The sequence below is a fragment of the Oryzias latipes genome, chromosome 4, assembly GCF_053564925.1.
Source record: "Oryzias latipes strain Hd-rR chromosome 4, Olatipes_Hd-rR_3.1".
In the NCBI taxonomy this organism is placed as follows: Eukaryota; Metazoa; Chordata; class Actinopteri; order Beloniformes; family Adrianichthyidae; genus Oryzias; species Oryzias latipes.
The window spans coordinates 13756477-13781303 of NC_136240.1; the positions used below are offsets into that span (position 1 = coordinate 13756477).

The 24827-nt window shown below is 38.1% G+C and overlaps 3 protein-coding genes across 4 annotated transcripts in view; 2 read left to right on the forward strand and 1 right to left on the reverse strand.

Annotated features, from left to right (window-relative positions):
- camsap2a (calmodulin regulated spectrin-associated protein family, member 2a) overlaps positions 1–2711 on the reverse strand; it is a 39390-nt gene extending 36679 nt beyond the window's left edge. For both annotated transcript variants that reach the window (XM_011473959.4, XM_011473958.4), the window contains exon 1: positions 2093–2711. In XM_011473959.4, the coding sequence (XP_011472261.1) occupies positions 2093–2231 (139 nt within the window). In that variant the 5' untranslated portion in view covers positions 2232–2711. The remainder of the gene's footprint in view (positions 1–2092) is intronic.
- A 602-nt stretch (positions 2712–3313) lies between these two features.
- ddx59 (DEAD (Asp-Glu-Ala-Asp) box polypeptide 59) lies at positions 3314–8761 on the forward strand. The gene is made up of 8 exons (XM_004067949.5): positions 3314–3430; positions 3659–4482; positions 5068–5250; positions 5340–5429; positions 5601–5852; positions 6454–6606; positions 7205–7333; positions 8240–8761. Exons 2-8 carry the CDS (start codon positions 3673–3675, stop codon positions 8498–8500), a joined length of 1878 nt encoding a protein of 625 aa, XP_004067997.1. The 5' UTR covers positions 3314–3430; positions 3659–3672; the 3' UTR covers positions 8501–8761.
- A 115-nt stretch (positions 8762–8876) lies between these two features.
- kif14 (kinesin family member 14) lies at positions 8877–24452 on the forward strand. Its single transcript, XM_023954200.2, has 29 exons — positions 8877–10165; positions 10271–10525; positions 10621–10708; positions 10879–10977; positions 11341–11393; positions 11501–11531; positions 11610–11717; positions 11798–11914; positions 12426–12544; positions 12775–12947; positions 13726–13873; positions 14028–14091; positions 14291–14475; positions 15328–15430; positions 15538–15695; positions 15842–15989; positions 16207–16353; positions 16545–16677; positions 17018–17111; positions 17338–17476; positions 18088–18194; positions 18581–18681; positions 18902–19135; positions 19239–19426; positions 19933–20085; positions 21659–21781; positions 21894–21968; positions 22746–22890; positions 23089–24452. The coding sequence occupies exons 1-29, from the start codon at positions 9162–9164 to the stop codon at positions 23454–23456; spliced, it is 4860 nt and encodes a 1619-aa protein (XP_023809968.1). The 5' UTR covers positions 8877–9161; the 3' UTR covers positions 23457–24452.
- The last annotated feature ends 375 nt before the right edge of the window (positions 24453–24827 follow it).

The window sequence follows — 24827 nt, forward strand, 5'->3', positions numbered from 1 at the left end:
AGCAAACTTTGAGAGGTTTGCACTGTTTTGACATTTCATACCAAGCCTCTCCTCACTGTAGTTGGCGGACATGTGCTAGTAAATAATAGAAACAGAAGAAGAAGAAGTCCCTCCCTGCTCGTGAACACTATGGGCTACACACACGCTCTTGAATGCACGTCAAGTGCCTGGTGTGTGCGTAGCTTCTAACTGACTAGAAACAGTATGGATATATTAAGATTTACTCCGTCAGTGTAGAAGACAACTACACATAGCATCATCAGCATGTTTCTTCTGTAAATTATACAAACACAACACAGCAAGAAGAAAAAAAGTCTCATTCTGACCATCTTTGATCTATTGTAAAAGCCTTCCCAGAGTTTTTTTTTTTTTGTTTATTATATCGTTTTTAGCCAAAATTTGAAAAAAAACGGTGCTGCTTATTATGGCATAGTTTCTGCCATGCGGCAGCAGTTCATTAGAAATTCAACTGGATTTTGGGCAGGACTGTTGACCTGGAGTAAGATCCCCCCTCCCTCCCGTCCCATCATCCATTACACTCTCTCCACCTTACTCACAGCTCCTTACAACCCAGAAGGTAACATTTCCGGTGCAACAAAAACGGCGAGCAATATTGGAGCCAACCAGCCGTACAGTTTTGAGTTGGCATCAGATGAATAGGTCGAAACTCTAATCCTTGAACTGTGTGTTTACACATCAGGAAGAGACATAAGGAATTTAGTGACGCAGGCTAAGATTTGATCAATACCACTGCCTATCCGCTGATACACAATGTCAATCACAGGCCTAAACTGACCAGTAACAGTATGGACAGCTTGACCAGTATGTTTCCTCTGTAATTACAGTGTAAGTGTACATAAACCCAACGCACACACACATACACACACACAGACAGCATTTAACATGGAGGTGAAACAAATATGTTTTCCCACATACTGTAAAGAAATTGTAGTCAGGTTTTTCATCTTTAAATATCAATATTCTTTCCTTAAGCTTGATTATCTGTGCAAATATATTTCACATTCACCAACAGCCAGCAGATGATATCTGCAGTTGACTTACCAAGTGGGTTTTGAAGGGAATTCCACATGATTACTTTTCCCTTTTTGTTACACTTTATTAAACAAGCCTGCTTCAAGTCAAAATAATTACCATCTGAGCTTGTTTTCTGAACATTAAACGTGTTCTGCATTAACATCTTCCGTCAGGAGGACATCTGCTGTGCAACTAGCTTTTTCCATGGATTTGGATTCGTATTCTGGATACGTGTCTGCACTATTGTAATGGGAGAAGATGGATTTGGAGTATTGAGAGCAGCGTAGGCTGGGATCTGCAGAGGGGCCTGTCCTCTCCCTCCCTCCCTCCCTCCCACTCCCAATGGGAAGACAGTATTTTTGGAATCAGCCCATTTCATTCAGTCCTAATTGAAAATACAACACAGAAGAGCAAAGGATGTCTTGTTTGCCATTATATTATAATCAGAAGGGATGGACAAACAAACTAAACTGGGTGGGTTGTTTCAGACCAGATGCACTCGACTCTGTGCAAATCATTGCAATTTCTAAAATAAATGTACCTTGAGGGGAGGGCTAAGTGGTTTTGTTATTTGCCTTTTAGCTGTAGCCTGGACAGACCAAACATAAACTATTATTAAAGGTCTTGTCATCCATTGCACATCTGTCAAAAAGGCTTTAGGTTTATTTTTTCCATCTCATTCTGTAATTGAATTGACTATCATTTTTAAAGGATTTTTGTATTAATCTGCCTTTGGGGGAATACAATTTAAATATTTTTTTTAATGTACCGTGTTTCTTTTCATATGAAAACATACTATATAGCAATTTTCTTTAGATAGATTTCGTTTCAAAAACCATATTTTGTTTGTGCAGCAGTGCTCCTTCCACAAAGCTCTATTTTTGATTTAGCATCATTTTGTTCAGACCACAGTGATATAAAAGCATACAGAATCATTAAGACAAAACCTACATGCATGTTAACCTTATGCTGCAACAGTTTGTCTAAAAAGTAGAGCAAGCCCTGTGTATAAATGGATCAAATTGTCAAATATTGACATGCTTTCATCTGACCTTACCTGTCCCATAGGCTTTAGCCACAAGCCATGTCAGGCTGGAGCAGATTTTGGCTCTGGAGAAGTCATAGTACTCAAAAGATTGAATGGATGGTGCATTGAATATCTTCTTCACACCCTTGTCTTCCTGAACTTCGCCCATAATTCTCAGTTAAACCCTACAAGGCGGCACGAGACGCAAGCATCCCACTGTTGTAGGTCTCCGTCCGTGGAAGACAAAGGTTGGAAACTGGAGAGAGGAGAAACCTTCCCGGTGGTTTTTCACCTGAGCTTTCAGTCATAAAATGTTGTCCTGGACGCCGGTGTGTTTTTATTATTATTATTTTTATTCGATACAAAGGACCACTAGACCTGGTGTTTTTCATCCATTCTTCTACCAGTTGAAACGGTAACCGTCCGTCAGACTTGGCCAGGTTTTAAAGAAAAAAACTGATTTTCGACTGGACTAACTCTAGAAATCCGTCCACTTTTTGATACTTTGACCGCGGATGGCTTGTTTCCTAAACACCTATTTCACCCCTTCCCAAAATAACCGATACCGTTTACCATTCCCTCCCCTCGTTTCTCCCAGAGATGCAGTTGTCTTGCTGCCGCACTGGATCTCCAGCCCTGCACCTTTGTTGCCGAGTGAGCATGCGTCAAGGTGCATTCGAGTCTTGTCGGACGTTTTGCTACTTCTTTGTATTTAGCATTTCTTCAAACTAGGTTTGCAAAAAAGGCGAGAAGGTTATTGCCACTATGAACGAAACAACTAACTTTAAACAAAAAACTTAATGAAACATCTTTGTTCAACCGCTTCATTTTCATCTATCTGCCTACATTTTAAATGTGTAAAACTTTCTTTCTTTGCTGGGAGGTGCCTTCTTATATTAGGCCGTTGTAACTTGAAATACGGTAACAGATTAAATCAACGGGAAACGCGAACCACTGTTTAGCACTATGTCGTTTGTTATGATAGTATTATATCATTTTTTGGGAACATCAACTTATTAAATATTATGGTATTGCTATGTTTTTGACTAACGTTACGAGCCCAATTATGGACATTTGAATGTGACAAAATTAATTCGGCATGATTACAATTAGCGAACGGACACATACCGGAAAAGTGCAGCTATTTGTTGCTTAAATCCCACAGGCAGCCCCAGATTCTTACCGTTCGTATTGTATGTAAACTGTACAAAGCATTTATAATGACGATTAAACCATAGACAATAAGGATTACACAGATAAAAACGGGGTGCTTGATTGCAAACTACATTTCCCATCATGCAACGCGACTGTTAGGTCATAAGTATGTGCCCAGGTTTGTTTTGTGGTGTTGGAAAGTGACGAGAGGCGGTATGTTATGTTTTTTGTAGATAACTAGCTAAGATATTTACCACTAATAGACACAATTAAAAGAAAAACAAAAATTTAAAACAAATGTGACCTTATGTACGATGTTGTAAATGTTATGGATGAATGGAGAGGATTTGTGAAAGTTACAGTACTGAATATCTTCACGTTAGGATTCCAACTTTCCGTCAAGCCAAGTCTGACCATTGTTTTCTTGTTTGTTTATTTTAGATTTGTTTAAAAAAATGTTCATGCCAAGAGCTCTGAAGGTGAAAAGACCTGCCCAGGGACCTGACCCAGGTTTGAGTAAAAAAAACAAGGTCTGTCCAGAGTCCAGTAACTCAAGTAAGTCAGAGGCACATGTGCAACAAGAGGAAGAAAAGAAAACACCCGTTGAAACAGTAAAAGAGGTAGAGGAGCCTGCACATTTGGTAGAAAGACACAAGTCCTCATCAGATGAAGAGGAGGAACCAGTGAAATCCTTCAAAAAGAGCCAGCGATGGCCTGAGCCAGGAGAACCGGTCTGTGTGATGTGTGGTCGCTATGGAGAGTACATATGTGATGCCACTGATAATGACGTTTGCAGTCTTGAGTGCAAAGCCAAACATCTAACGAAGATGGGATTTGGGACCGGGGCGGAAGCATTTACTGGAAAAGACATTAACCTGGATGGAAAGTCTGATCAGCTTAATCCAAAGGGGTTGAAAACTTTGAAAACTGGAGGTGATGCTGGAAAAGAAGAAGTCTTCTATTCCTACAAGGAAGATCGGTTTATATCAGATCTGACAGATGAGCAGGTCCAACGAATAAAACAGGAGCTTGGCATTGATACCCAGGGGGACGATGTCAGGAAACCTATACTTGAATTTGAACATTGTGCTTTTCCTTTGACGCTAAGTAATAACCTGAAAAAGGCTGGTTATGAGGCACCCACGCCGATCCAGATGCAGATGGTGCCAATTGGTCTCACAGGCAGGGATGTGATTGCCAGCGCGGACACTGGATCTGGAAAAACTGTAGCCTTCTTACTGCCTGTAATAGTAAGGGCCATGGAGGTAATGTATATTGATTCAGATTCTTTATTTTGTAATTTGTGCATAGCATCAGGGTTACAACAACAAACCAAAATATGTTGCTTTAAGACATCACAGTAATAGAAGGAGCACATAGAAGGTGAAAACTGGACAGTAAGGCGAATACGATTTAAGTAAAAAGAAGAAAAGATACAAGATATTTGGTGAAAAATGAGATTGTCATGTGTAAGGTAAAAAGAAAAGCAGAACTTATTGCATCTCTGTATTATGTCCTCTATCAAATTTCCGACAGCAATACAATTATGAACAGAAGAGTTCCATTTTTTTAAATAACTAAAATAAACCCCACAAAATGTGGGTTAGAAAAACATTCTTAATGGCTTTATTATATTTGAGACTAGTTTGAGTTTAAACTCTAGTATAAAAAAGTGATACTTTCTCCATCAATGGAAACGTTGCTAAAATGACAGTGGCTCGTTTTGTTATTGTCAGAAAAGTAATACAATTGTTTTCTAGAACTAAATTAGATAACGTGTCAAAAAACGTCTTTACATGGAATCTTGCTAAAATGAAAATGTATTTATTTATTTTCCTTTGGATTTTCAGAAACCAGCTGACGGTGTGTGCAGCCCTGTAGCTCTGATCCTGACCCCCACCAGAGAGCTGGCCATTCAAATCGAAAGGCAGGCCAAGGAGCTTGTGATAGGACTCCCCAACATGAGAACGGCGCTGCTTGTGGGTGGCATGCCCCTCCCCCCACAGCTCCACCGCCTCAAGAGCAGCATCAAAGTACAGCCATCATTTTTGCTTCATTACCCGCTAACAGAGGGTAGCTTCATTTGAATTTGTAATCTTTTTTTTAAATGGATTTCCTTTAGATTGTCATAGCTACACCTGGAAGACTGATTGACATCCTGAAGCAGAAAGTGCTGCAACTTGACAAAGTGAAGGTTGTGGTTGTTGATGAGGTATGGCCTTTTTAAAGGAATGTTGCAGATCTGAGACTTGAAAGGCTTTCAGCGTTAAATGTTATGATTGGAATATAATGGAAATATGTCTTCTAATATCACAAAACTTTTCTTCATACTAAAGCAGTGAATGCGCATGTAGAAAACCTTCTGTTTTGCGGTGCTGTGTAGGTCGACAGCATGTTAAAGATGGGCTTCCAGCACCAGGTCCTTGAGGTTCTGGAGCCAGTCCCTGAGGACCATCAGACTCTGCTGACATCAGCCACCATCCCAACAGGGACGGAGGAGCTAGCTGCTCGCCTGGTCCGAGACCCGGTACGCATCGCTATTGGCGAGAAGAACCAGCCATGTGCCAACATTAAGCAGATCCTGCTTTGGGTGGAAGAACCTTCCAAGAAGAAGAAGCTGTTTGAGATTCTCAATGTAAGTTATACATTTAAATAGGACTTGTCAAGTTTTGGAGAGGTTATTTAACATTTTCCTTACTTTATGCTGTCTTCTGTATCTACTAAGCACATTTTTTTAAAGTGAAAAAGAAAGATTTCAGCATTGGTGTGCACACGTGGCAGCTTTTTTATTTTTTATTTTTTTAATCTATGGTTTGGAAATAGGAATTCCTGAAGTATATTGATTGGTGACCTCGCACACTAATTTTAGACATGTTTTAGGGCCCATCTAGGGGAAGTCTGGGGCTTTAAACTTACTTTAATAACTTCAATAATGACCAGAAAAGTTTCTTAAAGGGCAAACAATGAAAATTGGTTTTAAAATAAATGTGTTCAAAAAGCTGTGACTTTTTTAGGATGTTGTTACAGATATGTTTTTCACATATTACACAGTATTGCTGTTATTAGTCATTAGAAAGTCTAAGGTCACTTCTTAAAAAGGTAGACGCAACAGTATTTGTGGAAAAAACAGAAACATGAAAACAGTAAAAATTAAGAACCTGCATTGTTGCTGTTTGAAGCTGTTTTAATCTGTGTTATTAAAGAGATTAGTATTTCACGTTTTCTGGACTTTCCAGGATAGCAAACTGTACCAGCCCCCTGTAGTGGTGTTTGTTGAATGTAAAGCGGGAGCAGATCTGCTATGTGAGGCGGTCTCCAAGGTGACAGGTCTCACCACCGTGGCGATCCACTCAGACAAGAAGCAGTGGGAACGCAACCGCATTCTCAAGGTAAGTTGGAGCAGCGGTTGACAGGACACGCTGTCATGGTGAATCAATGTCCAGATTTCAATGTTGCTTCTTTATTCATGATTGCTAGAAAACAAAAAAAAATGTTATTGTTATGTCTTGAAATGAAGCTGTTAAAGATGTCCGAAGCAAAAGGGAAGAGTTTGTGGAGCACGTCACTGTTGTAACCAATGACTGGGAAGATGTTTTAATGCAGTTCAATTTTTTAAAACATGCTTTAGAAATGTTCATGAACAGGGTTTGCACAAAACACAAAACAAACACTAAAAAAACAACACAAAGATATATTTAAAACATTGTCTGCATTTATGTTAAAGAAGCAGCGAGGAAGTAAATGTTTATTCATTTAGACATTAAAAAATAGATCTGAAGTAAATTAGCTTTCCAAAATAACTGTAGCAGTAAATTGAGTAATAAATCTGCTGAATTTGAACATTTTTTATCTTCATTATAACATTTTAAAACAATGACATAGTTTGAAGGAATATCTTGAAAATGCTTTCTTAATAAATTACATCCCAGGCAAGAGTTTTATCAAAACATCCTTTGTCCCTGATGAAGACTTTCTCTGTTTCCTCAGGGTCTTCTGGATGGGGAATATGAAGTTGTGATCAGTACAGGTGTTTTAGGCAGAGGGCTGGACCTCGTCAATGTCAGACTGGTTGTGAACTTTGACATGCCCAACACGATGGATGAGTACGTCCACCAGGTTAGTAAAACCGCACAAAACATTGCTTATTTCAATAGCAACTTTGCAATATTTACAATACTCAATAACCCAAGACAAATGACTTATACCATGGTCAGGGTGAATACTCGATTCTGATTGGCTGCAGGGTGTCCCCTAGAAAGTGATAATGGAGACCTAAAGAAGAAGTTCCAGTCAAATGGCTTGAATCTGCTATATTTTTACGTGGTTTATGCCCATCTTTTTGTCTTGCTTGCCTTATTGCTTTGATGTATACAGACTGAATATGCGTTTATAAATAATTTTATTATTAATTAATGAAAGAAAATGTTTGTTTGTTGATACACGTTTAATGATCAGAGTTAATGGTGGATATTTCCTGCCATAAAAGTGATCTAGGAACCAACTTGTGAACTTTGTTTGTTCAAAACTAAATTTTGCTTCATCATCTGGGCAAAAACAAGTAATAAGAGGTGAACTTTCCTTCTGAAGTTATGCTTTGTCACACTTAACGTTGGCGTTTATCATAAAAACCATTTACCTTCGCTGGTTAGTCCTCATACGTACCATGACAACGCGTCAGACCACAAATCGAATAGTCAGCTTCTTGGAAAAAACGTACTAATAATGATAAAAATCAGCTAATAATTTATTTAAAATTCTTTCTTTCGGAAGTGACCATGGTATAAGCAGAATAATTTCCAATAAGGTGTCCATTATCAAAAACATAGGCCTTCATGGAAGCAACTGGTTTACACCTCCACGTCAGATAATGGACACCTGATTGATCACATATCCTCATCCTTTACACATATAATGGTACTTGGGTTTGGAATTTGGTTACTTAGTTAATTTCTATTGTACTTTTTTCTATGTATGTGTTATCTTTTAGCTGATTTTGCCACATCTCTATTTTCTTTCATCCAGGTTGGTCGAGCAGGGAGGCTTGGACACAGGGGAACAGCTATCACCTTTCTCAACAACAACAACAAAAGGCTGTTCTTGGGAGTGGTGAACCGAGTCAAACCCACTGGATCCATTTTGCCTCCTCAGCTTTTAAACTCACCTTACCTCCATGAGCAGCAAAGGAGGGAAAGACAAAAATCCACACTGGGACCTGAGGATACCCTGGTCACCAAGAACAACCTCCTTGACATCATAAAGAAACACCATCGTAGCAAGAAATAGTTGATTCAAGTCAATCCTGCATTTAGGTTGTTTATTTATTATTTACATTTCAGTTGTTTTTTGTTGTTTTTGAAATAATAAAATGATTCAATGTCAAAAATCATTTGGGGTAAAAAAAAAAAAAGAAATAGGACACTGTTTTTCAACAAGTCTTAGGTCATGTTTTGTTATACATTTAAATGTTTTATTATGTTAACTATACAGTTCCATAGTTAAATCCATCTCTCTCTCTCTCTTTCTATATATAAACATAAAAAACAACGATTTGTCAGTGTTGAATCCTGAAAAAAGATGTTATTTGTGCTGCCATCTAGCGTTCGTTTTTATGCTGCAATTGTTAAACGTAACCAATGGGCGTGATGACGTTCCAGAATTCAACCAATCAACGACGAAGGATGTAACCCATTTGAAATTGAAGCGGGCAAAGGCGGAAGCAAGCGAGGTTGGAACAATAGTAAACAAAAGCGGTCGTTTTAGCTAACGTTGTATTCGGGATATATTATACCCACTTTTTAAAAAAAACTTAAGTCCAGATACGTTTTGGAGTAACTTTTTTAGGGAGATTTAGATGGAAACTTTCGTGTATACAGGAAAACAGAATGACCGTTAGCAAGCTAAATAAGGTGAGCGTTTGATTATTTTTATTTTGTTCCTGAGCACAATGTCGTTGTTTAGCGTACAGACGAGGAAGCACACGGCTTATTATGACCACCTGCTGTCGGCGTCAACACCCAGGACTAGTTTGGGAAGAGAGAGGCAGGGTCAGGGTGAGCAACAGGCAACAGACCTGTCTCTAAGCGAGAACTCCAGCTCAGAATCGGTGTGCGCAGACAGGAGGAAGTCGTCTGAAAAGAACCGTCAGGCGACCAGATACTATGTAACCCATGCGCTGTCAAAAAGTGGTAGCAGCCAGCTGACCCCCAACCGAGGGAGACTGACTTTGCAGAGGAGGTCAAGGAGAAAAAGCAGGGCTGAGACGGCAGAGAAAACCATGCTAGAAAGCAGCAAGAACAGCAGCACTCCAGCTCCGGAGAAGAGGCTAACTCTGCAACGCAGGACCAGAACGCCCTCGATGGATAAAACCAGGGTCAGCGTCCGGCAGCCAACACCTAAAGCTCTCAGCGACTCAAACGGGAGGACTCCTGTTCTATTCAGGTCTACCAGCTTGAAAGAAACTGATTCTAAGAGCAACAAGTTGGCAGAAACGTCCAGTCTGAGCTCTGTGCGGAGTAAGACCTCTTTTACCTCTACTGCATCTGAAGACCAGTCTCAGATCTTTAAAACTCCCAACAGAAAGACTCCATTTTCAAAAATTGCTGCCAAAAGAGACGTGTTTGAAAGGCTAGCGTGTAAAGAAGTTCCAAAGGTTGTGGCTGTCAAATCTGCAAGCTTGGAAATGCCCAAACCGAGAGCACAACAACAAGCAGAGTTCACCAAGCCAGATCCTCGGGTCTGCAAGATCTCAGGAGGTCATCTGAAAAGCTGCTCTGTGGCTCAGGAGAAAAAGACCTCCATCTCAGAAAGAAAAGGGGATGTGAGGAGAACATCCACCGCTGCCACCGAGCAGTTAACGCATCCCAGTGAGGCTGTCAGACAGCAGGAATCCTTCAAGATGGAAAACAGTGCTGTCACTGTGGCCGTGCGGATCCGCCCCTTCAGTCCCAGGTTTGTGATGCAATCTTTACCCTCAAAACCATACATTCAAGGGTTGCATGCTATACGTTAAACATTTAAGTTGCAATGTCTAACCGTTTCTGCTCTGGTTTGTAGGGAGAAGGCCGAGAAGGCATTGCAGGTCATCTTCACAAGTGGCCAGGATACTCTTGTCCAGCATCCTCACTCCAAACAGAGCTTTTCTTTCACATACGACTTCTCTTTCTGCTCAGTGGACGACAGCAATCCTGCGTTTGCCAGCCAACAGACGGTGTATGAAACTCTGGCTAAACCTCTGCTCCTCAGGGCCTTTGAAGGATTTAACACCTGCCTTTTTGCCTACGGTCAGACTGGTTCTGGCAAATCATATACGTACGTTTTGCCCCACTCGCACTGTAAAATCGCCCTGTTTTTTCTTCCAGCCCGCAATGCCAAACTTTGTGTTTTTTTTTGTTTTTTTTTTACAGCATGATGGGCTTTGAGGGGGAGGCCGGAGTTACACCTCGATTTTGTCAAGACCTTTTTTCTAAATTGGCGTCCTTGGAAAATGTAGAGGTAATTATGTCATATTATGCAAAGTCATTGGAAACATCTCTGTCTTGAGTTTTGTTTAGGTTTGCATCGTTTTCCTAGAAAACACTTGAACCAGAAAGACTTTGACTTCTCCTGATTGGTTCACTTCCTACATGCAGAGTTTTCACTTTTTTTGTTTGTTATTCTTGAAGGTGAAATATCATGTAGAGATGAGTTACTTTGAAGTATATAATGAAAAAATCCATGACCTGTTGGTGACCAGGGATGAACCGACTCAGAGGAGGATGCCTGTGAGTAGTGCGACTGAAATACTAAAAATGCAACTCTGCTTTTCTTCCATCTACACATTATTTCAAAGAATGATTGCATGTTTTCTGTTAACATATAATTTAGCATTTAGTAGAACTGACAAAAAACTGTTGACGTTTCTTATGCCCTTTCTTTTCTGATAAATGAATTTAGCCTGTTATTTATTTATTTGTTTTTCCATTTAACGTTTATTTACCCAGAAAATGTCCTATTGAGGTTAAGAAACCCTTTTTTTAAGGGAGTCCTGGCTAGGAGGAAACAATAAATCACATTTACAATAAAAATCTAAACTTAGACAAGAAAAAAAAAACTAAAAATGAATCTTTCTTTATTGGACTTCATAGCTCCGGGTGAGGGAGCATCCAGTTCACGGCCCTTATGTTGCTGATCTCTCCGCGTAAGAAAATCATTTTTCTGTTCCTGCAAAATCACTTTTTACAGTCAAAAGAGACTAATAGAAGCACTACGTTTGTGGAATTGCTCATTTGAATATTTCCTCCTCAGGAATGTGGTGAGCTCTTTTGGTGACATCAAGGTAGGCTGTGACTAGTTTTTGCTATTAAGTTCAAGTTGTCATTGAGACTAATTTACAATCTGCTGGAATCTTTTTTAGGGCTGGTTGGAGTTGGGTAACAAGCAAAGAGCTACAGCAGCTACAGGCATGAATGACAAGAGCTCTAGATCTCACTCTGTCTTCACATTGGTTATGACCCAGACCAAGGTGTGATCCCGTTGCTTTTCATCCATTGACATTTGCTCTAGATTTTTATTTTTTAAGCCATGTTTCTTCGTGTGTTTCAGACTGAGAGTGTGGAGGGAGAGGAGCACGACCACAGCATCACCAGCAGGATCAACTTGGTTGATCTGGCGGGCAGCGAGCGTTGTAACTCGGCTCAGACTAGTGGAGACAGACTGCGGGTATGTTGCTGAGAGCTCTCTGTTTACACACCCAGTAGCTCACAGCCCCTCACACCCCCAACCTAACATTAGCGGTTCTACTAAAATGGCGAGCTATTGGAGCGATCCAGCTGAATAGTTTTGAGCCGGATTCCAGCTAAGACTTGAAAAGCAAAGACGAACATGGATCTGTTTTTCTCCAAGTGGATGCATCAGAATGGAGCGGAGCAGAGAACCTTTGGCTCACACACCGCAACTTCTACATCACAAATATGATCTTTTTCAATGATTTGGATTAAGAAATGCTCAGAAATGCAATTTTGAGCTGAATCTTCTTTTTATATTTATATATATCCTCGTAAAAAAATGCCAAAAGAACAGGTTAAAAACAACAAAAACAAATTTTTCCTCGGAGTGGGTCTTGAAGTTTGTTTTGCAGAATGAATTTCTGGGTACGAAGAACATTGTAAAGATAATTTATAAGAATTTCAGCAACGCAAAGGTGCTTTAAAATCGGTTTTCTGTCTTTTAGGAAGGAGCTAGCATCAACAAATCGCTGTTGACACTGGGAAAGGTCATCTCGGCTTTATCTGAGCAGATGCTGACCAGGAAAAAGGTCTTCATACCATACAGAGAGTCTGTCCTTACATGGTAAGATAAAGTAGACCTTACATAAACATTCTGGAGATCCCCCACTAATGTTTTTTAATAGCTTTAGGGCTAAACAAAACAACTTAATGCAATGAATATTTAGTTTTTTGTTTCTCCTCCCAAAAAAGTAGTTTAATAGATATTAAATATATCTTGAAGAAACAGATTAATGGCAACATCCAAAGACATTTTTTCATGAAAATATTAGATTCCAATGTTTCCTTCTTTAGGCTGTTAAAAGAAAGCCTCGGTGGAAACTCGAAGACAGCGATGATTGCTACGCTGAGCCCAGCTGGCAGTAATGTAGAGGAGAGTCTGAGTACGCTGCGATACGCCAAGCAAGCTCGCACCATCATCAACGTAGCCAAAGTCAATGAGGACACCAGTGCCAAACTCATCAGAGGTAGGACTGCATCATTCAAAACTTTCCTATTCACATTATGGAAAAAAACAACCGTTTTATAAAGAAAACCAAGCGTTCTGTGAATATGTTTAGTTAAAATGTGTTTTGACAAAAGCTTAGTCATTCTGGGGCTTTTTTATTTTTTTTTATAATTATCTATCTTAATTCTAACAAAATTCAAAACATTACAGTTTTTTTGTTGGCTACCAGAAGTTTGGCTTTAAGGATTTTATTTATTTATTTATTTATTTATTTTAAATATTATTCTTATTTTATGTTTTGGTCCATTCAGCTTTCAATTTGCGGATTTAGCATGAAGAAAATTTATTCCTTTGATGGTGCTCATTTTCTTTTATTCATTATACGTAATCGCATCTTTATAGCTGTTAATGTATGAACAGATTTATTCCAGTCTAAATGTAAAGGTATTACAGTGTTTAATTTAGGAATGTGCTGCTGTTTAACATTTTAGCACTAGGGGGAGCTCTTGTCCTGGATTTCTTTTAGCTTTCAGTAAAGATTCAGCTTTTAAACCAGGACACTTTAAATTTAGTTTATTATACTAACAAGAAATTGGTGCTTTTTACTGACAAAAAAACAAATATTTCAGTTAAAAACCATTTGAGGGGACCTCTTTTCAAAATGTCTGTAGATTTTATAATTTTCTGTTGGTTTTGCATAAACCTACTCCTATCATGTTTTGGGCTGAATGAGTTTGAACAAAATGTTTTTTATTTTGTTTGTTTTTTTTTTTGTGTTTTTTTTTTGTACTTTTCAGAGCTGAAGGCTGAGGTGGAGAAACTCCGAGCAGCCCAGACGAGCTCCAAAGGAGTTGAACCTGAAAGGGCCAGACTGTTCCAGCAGGAGATAGCCACGCTGAAGAACAAACTCTGTCAGCAAGAGAGAGAAATGGCAGAGGCCAATCGGTCTGATTCTCTTCCTCAAATTTTATAATTATTTGATTTAAAAAAAAAAAAGTTTATAAGAATTTAAATTTGGTTGATTATGTTTAAATTCTTAGCTGATCACAACAACATTTTGCATATAAGTTATTTTGGTTGCAATTTACCTTTTTTGCAGGGCATGGAGAAAGAAATTTGAGGAGGCGGAAACTCGAAAAAGGGAAGAAACAAAAGAGTTGCAGGTATTTCTTTATGGCCTTTTATCTAATTTCTATAGATTGTTTTATAAAAAATTGTTTGTTAAAAGTAACTACCGTACTGCAATGAGGAAAACATTGACATGCTTTGTTTAACATGCTTAAATTAAACAGCATGAGGAAGAATAGTTTCTGCTAAAGGAGCTGTGATTACAGTAGAATCATGTTGAATGTGTCCAATCAGAAAGCAGGCGTGACTTTCAAAGTGGACAACCGTCTTCCCAACCTGGTGAACCTGAATGAGGATCCTCAGCTGTCCGAAATGCTTCTGTACATGATTAAAGAGGGACAAACCACAGTGGGCAAACTCAGACCGGACTCCAGCCATGATATTCAGCTCACTGGAACCCTCATCGCTGACCAACACTGGTAATAATCTCATACAATTCATATAATATTTTATATTTTTCATATTTTGTAATATTGTGGCAAGTTGTTAACTAAGAAATTATGATGCAGTATTGGGTCCACCATAAAAGAAGAAAAATCTTAAAGTATGAAAATAAAGTCATAGAATTGAGAGAAAAGTAAACATTTCATGAGAATGAATTCCTGCAATTAGGAAAAAAGACTTATAAGGATAAAGTTGTTCATTTATGCTTAAAAAAGTTGTAATTTTACAAAAAAAAATCAGTCTTTTTCAAAAATAAAACATTACATTTAGATTTTAAAAGGTCTCAACAAAGATAGATAAACATTACCAATTTAATTTAGGCAATTCAGAGAAACCGGATGGACATCGCACTGCTCAAAAATCTTGCTGAATCTCCTTAACTTTTCTTTTTGGAAATGTACAACTTTATTTTCATAAATTTGTAACTTCATTTTTGAAAAAGCATAAAGTTTCCCTTGTGAAATTATGAATTTTTAGATAATAAATTTACAAATTGTTCTCAGAAAATGTTGACTTTTTCCCCTCATAATTTTACAACTTTATTTTTGTATGATTTGAACTTTTTCTCGTAATTTTATGACTTTATATTCCTGCAATTGTGCATTAATTTTTATGGTGTCCCTATTTCTCCATTGTAAGAAAACATTTAAATATCCATTACTAAATTGTTAAAAAATATGAACATTTCTTTTAGTTACAGAAAGTTTTAACCAATGTAACTGACATTTTGGCTTCAAGTTTAAACTTATTTTTTCAGTGTAAAGCAGAAATGTACTATAGATCTCTGATTACACTATTGATATTTTTCTAATGATTTTTTTTCCCAGTATTATATCCAACATACACAACACTGTCAGCATCACTCCCATGAAGAATGCAAAGACCTTTGTTAATGGGAATCTCATAACGGAATCAACTGTACTACACCATGTGAGTTGAAAGAACTGCGTTCTCCTTTGTAGTTCAAACTCATCAGCATGAGTTAAAGCATTGTGAGACGATTATTCATCCTTCATCTTTGATGCTCTTTCCATCAGGGTGACAGGGTCATTCTGGGTGGGGACCATTACTTCCGCTTTAACCATCCAGCAGAAGTGCAGTCTGGCAAGCGGGTATCATGTTGGACCGATGCAGGGGATGGTCATAAAGATTTTGAATTTGCCAAAAATGAGCTCCTAGCTGCCCAAAGGGCAAAGTAAGTCCTAGATATATTTGAAATGATTATTATTGGTTATACTACTTCAAAATTGCTACATTTTAATGTTTTCTGTTCACAACTACTGGTAGACATCCACATTTTAAAGTAGTTTGCTGTGAAGTATTTTGTTTTGTTTGTTTTAGGCTTGAGGCTGAAATCGAAGAAGCTCATTTAAAAGCAAAGGAGGAGATGATTCAAGGGATCCAAATGGCAAAAGAGGTAGCTCAGAAAGAGCTGTTTAACCAGAAAGCTCTTTATGAGGAGAGGATTCAGGCCCTGGAGAAAGAGCTGGTAAACTTGGCTAATACCCCTGCCTACTACTTCTGTTTATTCAAAGAAACCAATTGATATCTGTCACATAATGTATTTCTTAATTTGCAGTTGCTAGTTGTTTATTTGCATTTACAATGGGTAAAAAGGAAAACTAATAGTGTATTTTTATTAAAAAATCTGTTTGAAGACCAGGACTTAGTTTAGAAAGTCTAAAATATTTTTTTCATTCCTGTAGAATGAAGAAATTGAGAGAAAGCAGCAGGAACAGTTGGATCAGAAGAGAGTGGCCAATGAGATGGCAAAGCTGAAGATGGCCAAGCTGGAGCTGGAGCATGAGGTGGACACACAGAAGAAACGGCTTCGTCTTCATATGGAAGCCCAGGTCAGCATGCCCAAACGTGCCTTTTTTTTCCATTTTGGAAGCGTTCTGATGTTTTGTTTTGTTTTTTTATCCCTTTATTGTTTTTGTCTCAAATAAGTTTAAGAAAGGCTTGACATGTTAGAGCTTACATGTAAGACAAATACTAAGTCCTGAGGAGGATTTTTTTTTTTAACTGTTTACATTCACTGTAGGCTATGGAAGAACAAAGAGTATGTCAAGCTAAGATAGTTGAAGCCCTGGAGGCGGAGAAGAAAAAGATCAGCAAAGAGCTGGAAGAAATGCAGAACAGAAGAGCTCAAAGAGAAAACCGACCTCCCCGAAATGGTGATCATTTTCTTTCAATTTTTTTCTTTTTTCAAAACTGGTTGTTAGCTTTTCTTATCCGCTTTTAAGCATCTTTAAGTGTTTATACTTTATTTTGTCTCCTTATGAGACCCAGGCTAACAGGTGTTACCACAAAGCTCATTAATAGCAAACAAGTCTGATTCACAGTTTGTTTCTCATCTGAGTCACAGAGTTTGACTAATTTACTGTCCTTTTAAATGGATGTACTTTATTTGGGTGATGAATACTTAAAATATAATATGAAGGTCTACAAAAGCAAATGGTATTTGTGACAAATGTTGGGTGGAAAGATTGTTAATGGTTCCTTTCTGTGCTGCAGCCCCCCCACCATGGGATTCTATGAAGCTGTCCTTGATGATCGAAGAAGCCAATAAAATTAGTGCTAAACTGAAGAAACACACTGTCTTCAGCAGGTAGGAAAGATGAGATTTGATGCATTTCATATCTGGTCTTTTACTACACATGTTGGTTGGCAACAAAATAATGAACTAAAATATGATACTAAAAATTTCCTGCATTTTTTGGCTTCTCTCATAACTAATCTCTAACATGCTCCATAACATATCAGCCACTTGTTGCAAACCAATACTTGGTGAGCTTTGAAATCAGGCGTAAATCTTTTTTTTGGGTTTGTTTTAGGCATGAAAGCTCTGCCAATGAGAGCACGCAGCAAGGCAGTCTCCATGTTCGGGTTCAAAACACAAAACTGGGAATCTCCACTTTCTGGAGCCTAGACAAGTTCCAGAATAACATGGCTGCCATGAGGGAACTCGAACAGGTCTGACTAATCACATCTCACCTTTCAGAAATGTTGCTCACACAATCTGACCACTCTGAAAATGTTAACTAAAGTTAATGAGGTGAAACACAATAAAATTGTTCCTTTTTTTGGGTTGTATGTATTGGTTTGTCTTTAGAATTTATCTATATTAAAAATATGATCTATAGAACAGTTGCTGGATGTCATGTTTATTATTTTAACTTAAAATATTTTTATATTGTAAAATAGACAATTTTAAATATTTTCTGTATAAATGCAAACATTTCTACCCCTCAGAGCCACAGGATGCATACAGTGCATCAGTTTTCAGCATTGTAATAACATTAACTTCATTATTTAATTTGACCTGATTTCTAGAGAATTCCTGATTTCTATTGACCTGAACCTGTAAAGCTTTTTACTTCTCCTATTGCAGATTCAGAACCGTCCTTTAGCTCATCGTTGCTACTTATTTCCCAGATATTAGAATTAGTTTACTGTCTGCTATGTGTGGTTTGATGCCTGATGGTGGGAAGCTGTTTCTCTTTAACGTCCAGTTCTCATTAACCCAAGTAAATGAAACATGGCATGATGGGAGTTTTTTGTTGTTGTTTTTTTGCTTCTTGCAGGGGGATTCCACCTCTAAAGATGACAATGTGTTTTACGACCCGAACGATGAGTGGGAGCAGGATATATCCACCTCCTCTGCCTCAACATCCTCCTTTTCTCGCCGAAGGTAATTTTTTTCTCTCTTAATTTCAGCCTCTCCTTTAGCAGAGTTCAATGTTTACATGCATTTTCTGTGGGGAACCAAAACTCTGAAACGAAAAGTTTTTTTTCTTCCAGTTTTTGTGTCCTAAACTTGCTGCTGTAGAACTTTTTATATCTTTCTTTCTTTCTTCTGTTGTCCAGAAGATTGAGGTAAATCCTAATTTGTCATTTTACGGTCCATAGTTATGATTATCTGACATGACTTATTAAGAAAAAAGGAAATTATGCTAAATCTGATGACTGTAATTACAGTTTTGTGTAGTTTTTTAGTAAAATAAATGACCACATGTCTAAATGAAATGTTGTGCTACTAAGTTAATAAAAGAACAAACGTGTTTGGCTGGACTTCAGGAGCAGGAGTCTACTGAAGAGCAAAAGAATCTCAGGACGTCTCTATGAAATTCGAGTCCATCCAATTCAGAGCCTCCACACCAGTTCCTGTCAAACAGCAGGTATGCCACTCACCCAAATGAAAGGAAGTATCTACACTGTGAACAAGCATTAAGGGCAAATCTCATTTTTTCACTAATTGTCTTTATAAATGTTATCGAGGATCTAAGTATTTGTGTTATTACTGTTGAATAAACATCACTGATCTTGGCTTTTTTTATGCCTTATGCTCTAGTATGTTTCATAAGGCTGCTTTGTGCATTTTTACCTTCCTGAAATCAGGGCTGATGGGCATCTCGACACCTCCGACCGTCCAACAGTCCGGCAACAGAGACACTGCCATTCCAGGCATCTGCAAGGAGCTGATTGGCCAGTCAGTGTCCCGTTTGCGCAACAGTAGTGGGACAGAAGAGAGCCTGGCAGATAGACTGATCTCAGATTTGAGTCTGATTTACAAGACAGTCCAGACCATATCTGATCTATACAACGGCCTGGATGACGACAGTCAGGACAATGGTAAGTTTCAAAAACAAAAAAGAACAGCCTATTTTTTGACAGTGTGGTTTGATGTTATAGTTATTATTGCTGTTTTGTTTTTGTTGTTTTATTTTTTTTGCAGTGTTCGTTTGTAACTTGGCAGCTCAGACTGAGCTGTGCAAGGCAACCATCGCCATGGAAAGTGCCGTTTTTGTTACAATGCAATGGCTGGCCGGTGTTAAACCCTTCTCTGGCCCGCTCTACATTGCTGCCGAAGAGCTTAAAAGCCAAGTTAAAAAAATTGCGGGATTTTTCCAAATGCTTATTCAGGTAACCAAAAAAAAAAAAAAAAACAGAATACAAGATCTGTAATGTGAGATGTCTCCTTGATTCTGAATCCATGTAAAAGTCAAAAAGAGTGAGAAATCTAAAATGCGGAAATGGTTTCCAATTTAGAGTAGTTTAAAAATGGGGCAGCTTATCAAAATGCATAGCTTTGATTGACAGGTCTTAGCTCTAAGCTGTTTTAGGTCTATCTGCAGAAATGGCAAAGCGCGGGGAATTCTCAACCTTGAGCCCCACACAGAACATGAATATATGGAAAAAAAAATCTAAATTCCTTATATCTCTTAGCATCTAAACAGACAATTTTCTTCCTTCTCAATCTCGAATTTTAATATTTTCCAGCATTTTAATTTATTTACTGACCTGTCAGAGTTTGTCAACTGCTCCTTTGGCTTGTTTACATTGATTCGCTATCAAATCAAGCACAATTTTCCACGTTTTTTTATTCCAACTCAACACGCTTCAATCTCCCACCTCCTCTTTCTGGGCAGGGTTGTGAATCTGAGATCACGTCAATGGTGGTGGAGGCCCAGAGAAAGAGCAGCAAATGCATGGATGCTGCCTTGCTGGCATTAGGCCAGTTTGCAGTAGTGACAGGAATGCCGATGAGCATCACGAGGCTGGACGCTCGAGCCACAGACAAGGTAATTCCACCAACAACCCAGCAGCAGCAGCAGCTTCTATCTCTGTTTACCCCAGTGCTTCTCAAATAGTGGGGCACGCCACCGATGCGATGCCAGGAGGGCGCGCAGTAGTAGCGGTTTTAGGCAAAGGTAATAAGGGCAATACCCCGGGCCACAAATTTAACGTGGAGGCGGTGGCGGCAGCGGCTCAGTGCCACTATTGGTTTTGTATTATCTGTTCTATGACAGAGTTTGTAACAGCCTGAAACTGTGAACTGCCGTCCCTGCACCTGCTCCCGTCTCCTGACACACGCGGCTGGCGTGTGTGAGAACGAAAGGGGAGGGGTAGTGGGCTCAGGTTGCAAAGGTGGAACGCGTTTCTTACACTAAGCCTCCAGTAGGGATGGGTATCGTTAAGGTTTTAACGGTACTACTACTCTTATTGATGCTGCTTATCGATCTAGTATTTTAAGGATACTCTTATCAATACTTTTTGAGGGCGAAAAATAAATAAATAAATAACAAATTAAGAACATAGTGTTTTTTTTCTTCATTATGCAACATTGTTTTTTTAACAAAACATTTTACTTTACGTTTTTCCAACTTGAAAAGTAAAATACATGAAAAAATAAGTTATTTAAAGAAAAATAAACAGCAATGTTTTGACATATTGTTGTCATGATGTAAATATAAAACAAATTAAATAAATGTTAGAGTTCATAAGATCATCCCAGAGAGAGTCTCTGCTTCAACTCCCGCAGTGAAAGCTGCGTCTTAATCTGACGCCCGTGTTTTCATCTCTTTGACAGAGTTTGAAGCCAAAGCCCCTCCCCCGCCTCTCCAACTGCTTTTCCTCTCTACCTGTTCACATCCTCTGCAGCTGAGAGTTGTGTTCCCCGCGCTCCTCAGTGTGTTCTACACGGAGAGTGCAAAATACGGTCATCATAGCAGCAGCTTGACACGATAGTCGGGGTGCTCCAGCGCAGATTTAATTAATTTTACGCGCGCGCCGCGTGCTGTCTGAACAACAACCCCGTCCCCCCCCTTTCACACAAATAGCCAGACGACTTCTCCTTTTCAGCGACAATTGTGAAATTAATATCATTAATTAACAGAAAATTGACTGACTTGGTGGGTTAATTATGGCAGATAATGTTTATATCTCACACAAAAAATTGCGACTTCTCCAGTACATTTAGCAGAACCGTTGAGGTCAGATCATAACGATACTGCGGTCTTGAAGAATGTTGATCCGGAATGTTGCTCGGTACCCATCCCTAGCCTCTGTTGAAATGTTAAGACTTAAATTGAATAAATTTAGCCATCATAAAATACAGATGTGACTTAATATGATATATTAAGTTTTATTTTCACTAGTGAATAAAAATAAATTCTCACAAAATTAAGAATGACAAAATCTTTGCCTTCTTTTGGAACGTGTCAAGTTTCTGGGGTTGTTTTTGATTTAAGTTGCACAATGATTTCTCTGTTGTGCTGACAAAAATGGTCATTTTGTTTAGAACTTCTGTAACGGGTCATGTTGAAAGTGTCAATCAAATAAAAAAAATTCTGCTTGATTTTGTATTTTTTTCAGGAATCTGTGGTAACTTGTCTGCTTAAGGGAAGCAGGAATGGCATCCAGTCTCTGTTGGAGGAGGGTTTGACAATCACCAAGGAAATGTTAAGAGAGGCTCAGCTGGTTTATCCCAAAAACCTGGTAAAAAATAAATACTTCTATTGTACAATTAATAATAAAACATTTGCAAATGATATCAATAATTTTTCTCTCATGTTGCTGACATTTGCAACAATCTTCTCTTTTTGTTTAGGTCCTGCAGACTCTAAAATCCAAAACTCTAGATTTAGCTTGTGCCCTGCAGAACTACTTACATTGTCATATTAAGGTAAGTCTCAAAAGTCCAAAACAAACATAATTAATTAATAAAAACTAAATTTAGATTAGTATCCTTTTGACCTTTTTTTCCATCTTGTAAGATTTAATGTGTGACAGGCCTCCTTACAGATTCCTTAATGTTTTTACTTATCTGGCTGCCTTGTCTGTAGCACTGCCTTATAATGTTAAGTAATAGTTAAATGAATGGTTAAACATTTTATTTTACCAAACAAAACAGTTTGTGTGGAAAAAACATCCGGTCAGTTACAAGAGAACTCGTTCACTCGTTGAATGAACAAGAACAAAGATTCAGGATTTGGACCAAAGCCAACTTGTTTTTGGCAAAGTTGGAAAATGTTTTAGTCCTGACACAGCATTAATTGTAGCTGATTATATATACTGTCAATAATGCCACTTTGCCTGATTTGCTCCTTGAAAGCTAAATGCAGAACAAGTGTGTCTCCTATGCTGTCGTCTCTAGATGAATGAGTAAACTCAAGTAACATTCACGTCTTGCTTGCTGTTATCTTCTACCGATCCTCTTAATTTACCCAACATGGTCTTTAGTGGGAAATGGCTCTTGTTACACAAACTATGCTTATATCTAAGAGCTGCACAGCGGTTTAATCATCAAATGTTGATGAATTTGATTCTTTAGTAATTTTTTTGCCCCACTCCAAACTATCTATTCTGTTTGACTATTGGTATCCTCCCATGTATTTTTGTACAATGCTAAAACATTCTATTATATTTCCCTCAATATATTCTTTATTCTTTTTTTCAACAGGAGAGAGGTTCCGATCAAGAGGATGTGAGGGAAGAGGAGTCCTCTGCTGCTCATTTGCAGAAGCTTTGCACCACATCAGCTAAACTCTTCCAGCTCAACCAGGCTATCCAAAAGCTGCATTCCCATCTATCAGCGGTCCTACAAGGTCATTTATTTTAATGTGCACTTTGCACCAATTATTTTCGAAAGTCAACACAAAAAAAAAACATGCCTAAAATTTAAAGCTTCTCCAGCTACAGTTTAGTAATAAGTTACTATTTGTGAATATTTGAGTTATGCTTGACTTCTGAAGCCCCATTCTTTGCTCTGGAGTGTATTCATAATTCTTCCATTTCATATCCAGGTACAGACAAAGATTCTGACCCCAACATCTTCAGAGAGCTCATCCCTTCTGTTACAGCTGTTGATGAGCTGGTCACTGGCTTGTCCGAGGAGGAAGACTCGCCCAGAACCCACAAACCTCCTTGTCCCAACATCACAATATCAGCACGAGATGAGCTCCGCTCTGCCTTACACTCCTTGTCTTCTGCTCCTTTGAGTCTCCTTGGAGCAGGAGAGAGCAGAAGTTCAGTAGATTCTAAAAGGAGTACAGGTAATGTTACCAAAGAAAAAGCGGATACTCGCTCTACTGTTAAAAAGCAAATTGTTAGTAAGGTTGTGTACACTCTTGCTCAGGATGTGTCCTGTAGTGGAAGCCCACACTGGGTGTGATTCTGTATTTGAGTTGTTTTAATACATTTTATTTTTAGAGATCTTATATACTCGGATAAGAACAATTGCTAGACTTTGGGAATAATCTTGTATCACATGCATTAAGTAATTGAAATGCACCTCCATGGAGCACTCGTAAATGTATTTAGTTACACTGCTAACTTTGTAAGCTGTTTGGTAAAAACACATCAATATTTATAATCAGTTAAAATATATATTTAGCAAAAGAGCATAAGCCAGACCCCCACTTACCAGTTTGACTAATTACAGTAATTTGTGGTTATGGAAATTGTACAATGAGTTGATTCAGACCATCACTGCTGTTTTCTTTATTTATTTTAAAGCATTTTTTCATTTATTTCTGTTAGTTTCCACAAATCTTTCAAAATGAGGTAGCACAAGTGCTTTATTTTGTTCAAATAGTTTAGAGTTCCATTTTGCAGCGGTACATGGTTTAGATTTTCCCTCAGATATTTGGTTCTTTTGCTCATCTAAAAAAATTCTTATGAGAAAATGCTGGGTCGCTGTAGAAACTTGCAATGTGTAGATGCCATTTTTAATCTTATTTATGTAACGAAAATGAAGCAGTTTTTGTGCCCCATTGGTGGACTTTTCTTCTCTTGATGCTTTTTTTAATGTCAATAAATACAATAAAATATTGTCAAAAATACAACTCTTTTGATGTAACTCAGTCTGGAAATGTTGCATAAAGGAAATGCTGTCCTTTTATTTGACAAAGCTGTCAGGTGTGTAAGGGTCAAATACCTTAGACAGTGATTCGTGGCATTTGTGTAAAAATGTTCTAAATCTTTGACATTAGGAAATCTTAATTCCTTCAAGTTAGGAAAATACAGGTATGCTGTAATTTCTGCGATAGGGAGGTTGCAACTTGTAAAGGTATAAACATTAATGTTCTCTTTTTTTGGTACATATTTGTAAGGGCTGTGCATTATTTGATCTACTATTGTAAATCATTAAATCAAGTTTTTCCTCAAACTGGGTGAGAAAACTCTTTCTGTATTTTTTTTCTTTTATTTCCAAGTATTAAAAGTAAGGCATGACAGTAGGTTTTAATTTATCAACCTTGCAAAAAAAACCACCTAATTTGAAAAGCCTCCAATTGTTATTTGTTAGATGGACAGCAGACTTCTTAAATGGTAATATCTGGGATTCCAGATGCTCAAAACAAGAGATTAACGCCAACTTTTTTTTGGTTTTTGTTGATGGAGATTGAATGTTTTATGGGTAAACTTGTACTCTTCTAGTTATTCCACAAAAACATGTCCCTACAAAGCCTAAAAAGGGAACTAATCAGAGTGTAGAGAGATTCATTGCCAAAAAAGCAGTGTTGCTCTAAGGAAATATTTCATA